Consider the following 1,497-nt stretch of genomic DNA (forward strand, 5'->3'; position numbering starts at 1 on the left):
TTTCTTCCAGGACCCCTCTCAAGGCTTGTCCAGGCTCTGGCAGTGGGATCAGGGGTCAAGGACAGTTAGTGTAGAGATGACCTGAAGAGAAAGTGAGGATGAAGAAGAGCTGGCAGAATGAGGCCCTAATGTAAGACATTCAGGAGCTGTTGTAGATTCTTGGATGTAAATTCTTTGTGACTGTTTTCTGCACGCTGGCTAGAGGATCTTTTGCTTCGGTGTAGATTAGGAATGTGATGTGCCTCTTCCTCTGTTCTGCCACTGTAGGGATTAATGGAGGCGAGCAGTGGGTGGTCTGAAGTGTTTACACTGATTTACTGCCCCAGGGTCCGGGAGTGAAGTAGTTGACTGTTTCTATATCTGTTTTTTCTACAGTTACTGTGCTATTATTAATTGCCATCATATTATCAAAAGGTTTTAAAATAAGCTTTTATTTCTATTTATTTTTGTCATGGGAGGTCTGAGCTGATCCTGGATCCCGTGGTGTTTCTGTACTGCAGAAATGAGCTCTGTGAGTGTGTGTCAGGAATTCATCTGCGTCTTTGTGGATTAGCAGCATCCCTGCATGTTATGCTGCTGTAATTTTGTATTGCTGTTGATGCTTGTGTTGTTTCCGAAAGCCTTGAGTGTTCTGGAGAAATAAATAATCTCAGTGTCACTTTGTGCATCTTTTAGTACCCGTCACCCCCCCCTTTTGTTTGGTGCAGCAGGTATGCCGAAAAAAAAGGTATTAAAGACAACTATTACATCCTCTTCTTTTTGTCATCACAGGTGGCGACAGACAAGGTTGCAGGAAAGCTGAGCTCCACTCTCTCATGGGTGAAGAACACGGTCTCGCACACCGTCAGTCAGATGGCCAGTCAGGTGGCGAGTCCATCTGCCTCCTTACACACGACGTCCTCCTCCACCGCGCTGTCCACGCCCGCGCTGTCGCCGTCCTCGCCGGCCCAGCTGAGTCCAGACGATTTAGAATTGCTCGCTAAGCTTGAGGAGCAGAACAGGTGAATGCAAAACTTCTTGGTCTTGCGAGTATAGTAATGAGACTAAAATTGATTTATTGCAGTTTCAGCATAGAGGCTGTTAAAAGGTGGTTGGGTAAAACTCCGTGGCAGAACATTTCAGTTTCAAGGCCCCAGGGTTTAAGAACTTGTGTTCTTATGCTGTGTTTTTACAAGTTCTGGTTTTGTGGAATTCTAAAAGCCGTGTTTCTCTCCTGGTTTTACAGGAGTGTTATAGCTGCCTCTAATCCTAAGACGTTATACTGGAACCATGTGATTTGCAGTATCCAATTTAAAATAGAGTATCTCAGGGATGAGACTTTCATATAACCTCCTCACTTTCTTGGTTCAAAACTATAATTTCTGCTAGCTTTTTTAAATCTGAAAGGATTGTAAATTACATTTTCTGTATTTTTCCCCATTTTTTACTCATGTCTCACTTTGCACTATGTAACCCACTATGTTTAGAGAAAGAACAGTATTCAGCCATCTTCCTGCT

At 43.6% G+C, this 1,497-nt stretch overlaps 1 protein-coding gene across 1 annotated transcript in view; it reads left to right on the top strand.

Annotated features, from left to right (window-relative positions):
- Window positions 1-775: 775 nt before the first annotated feature.
- The window catches only part of EVI5 (ecotropic viral integration site 5), a 61,558-nt gene continuing 60,836 nt past the window's right edge, over window positions 776-1,497 (top strand). Inside the window, exon 1 of the mRNA XM_008947196.1 lies at window positions 776-1,001. Within this exon, the coding sequence (XP_008945444.1) occupies window positions 853-1,001 (149 nt within the window). The 5' untranslated portion in view covers window positions 776-852. The remainder of the gene's footprint in view (window positions 1,002-1,497) is intronic.

This window comes from Merops nubicus, unplaced genomic scaffold (assembly GCF_000691845.1).
Source record: "Merops nubicus isolate BGI_N331 unplaced genomic scaffold, ASM69184v1 scaffold11829, whole genome shotgun sequence".
NCBI classification, from domain to species: domain Eukaryota; kingdom Metazoa; phylum Chordata; class Aves; order Coraciiformes; family Meropidae; genus Merops; species Merops nubicus.